The 753-nt window shown below is 43.0% G+C and overlaps 1 protein-coding gene across 1 annotated transcript in view; it reads right to left on the reverse strand.

Annotated features, from left to right (window-relative positions):
• The window catches only part of LOC101855558 (neuronal acetylcholine receptor subunit beta-3-like), an 11923-nt gene that overhangs the window by 2354 nt on the left and 8816 nt on the right, over positions 1 to 753 (reverse strand). The window contains exon 6 of the mRNA XM_013081904.2: positions 489 to 721. Within this exon, the coding sequence (XP_012937358.2) occupies positions 489 to 721 (233 nt within the window). The remainder of the gene's footprint in view (positions 1 to 488; positions 722 to 753) is intronic.

The raw sequence follows: 753 nt of genomic DNA on the forward strand, positions 1-753 counted from the left end.
GGGGGGGGGGAGACATGTTTGAATCTGGTGTTCCTCAATTTGTGGGCATATGGAACTTGGTGTGTTCTTAAAGCTTCTTCGTTTGTCTTGCTTTAAATGAAAAGAATACCCTGTATCATGAATATGAATATAGATTTTTGCAATTGAATGAGGTGGGGATTACCAGGTGTCCGGGTAGAATTTGCGAGAAAATGGGCGTTTAAGTCCAGTTACTCCCAAAGCTTGAGTGTCCTTGGAAACTATAAACTTTTTATTTGCCTTTCTTCAACGTTCTTCAGTAAAAATCCTCACTTAAATTCGTTTTTAGATTAACAAAAACGCGTTAAAACAAAAATCGATTACAATTGCCCAGCGAATGGACCAAAACATCGATTTCATAACTTTGAGGAGTACCTAATTTTTCACGATGAAACGAAATATAATTAATTATTTTAATTTATCTGGAGAAGAGTAACCTGAACAATACCTTTACCACAAAAGCTACCTACTCTGTGCCTGGCGATGGAGCCACGGAGTTCTTGTGGTAGGGATGTACGTGTACTTGGGTATCATCCTGCTTCATCAGCGTTAATCTCATCAGGAACATCGTGAGTTGGCTCATCCGCCTCCCAACCTTGTCTGTTGAAGGCTTGTGATGTAAGCGTAAGATGGTTGCCGTGACGACCACGCTGAGAGCTGAGAAGCCCAGGAGGACGGTGAGGTAGAGGGCTAGCACTGACGTCTGAGAGGGAGTGGTAGGGGTGGGGTGGGTGG

Source organism: Aplysia californica, unplaced genomic scaffold (assembly GCF_000002075.1).
Source record: "Aplysia californica isolate F4 #8 unplaced genomic scaffold, AplCal3.0 scaffold00151, whole genome shotgun sequence".
Classification (NCBI taxonomy): domain Eukaryota; kingdom Metazoa; phylum Mollusca; class Gastropoda; order Aplysiida; family Aplysiidae; genus Aplysia; species Aplysia californica.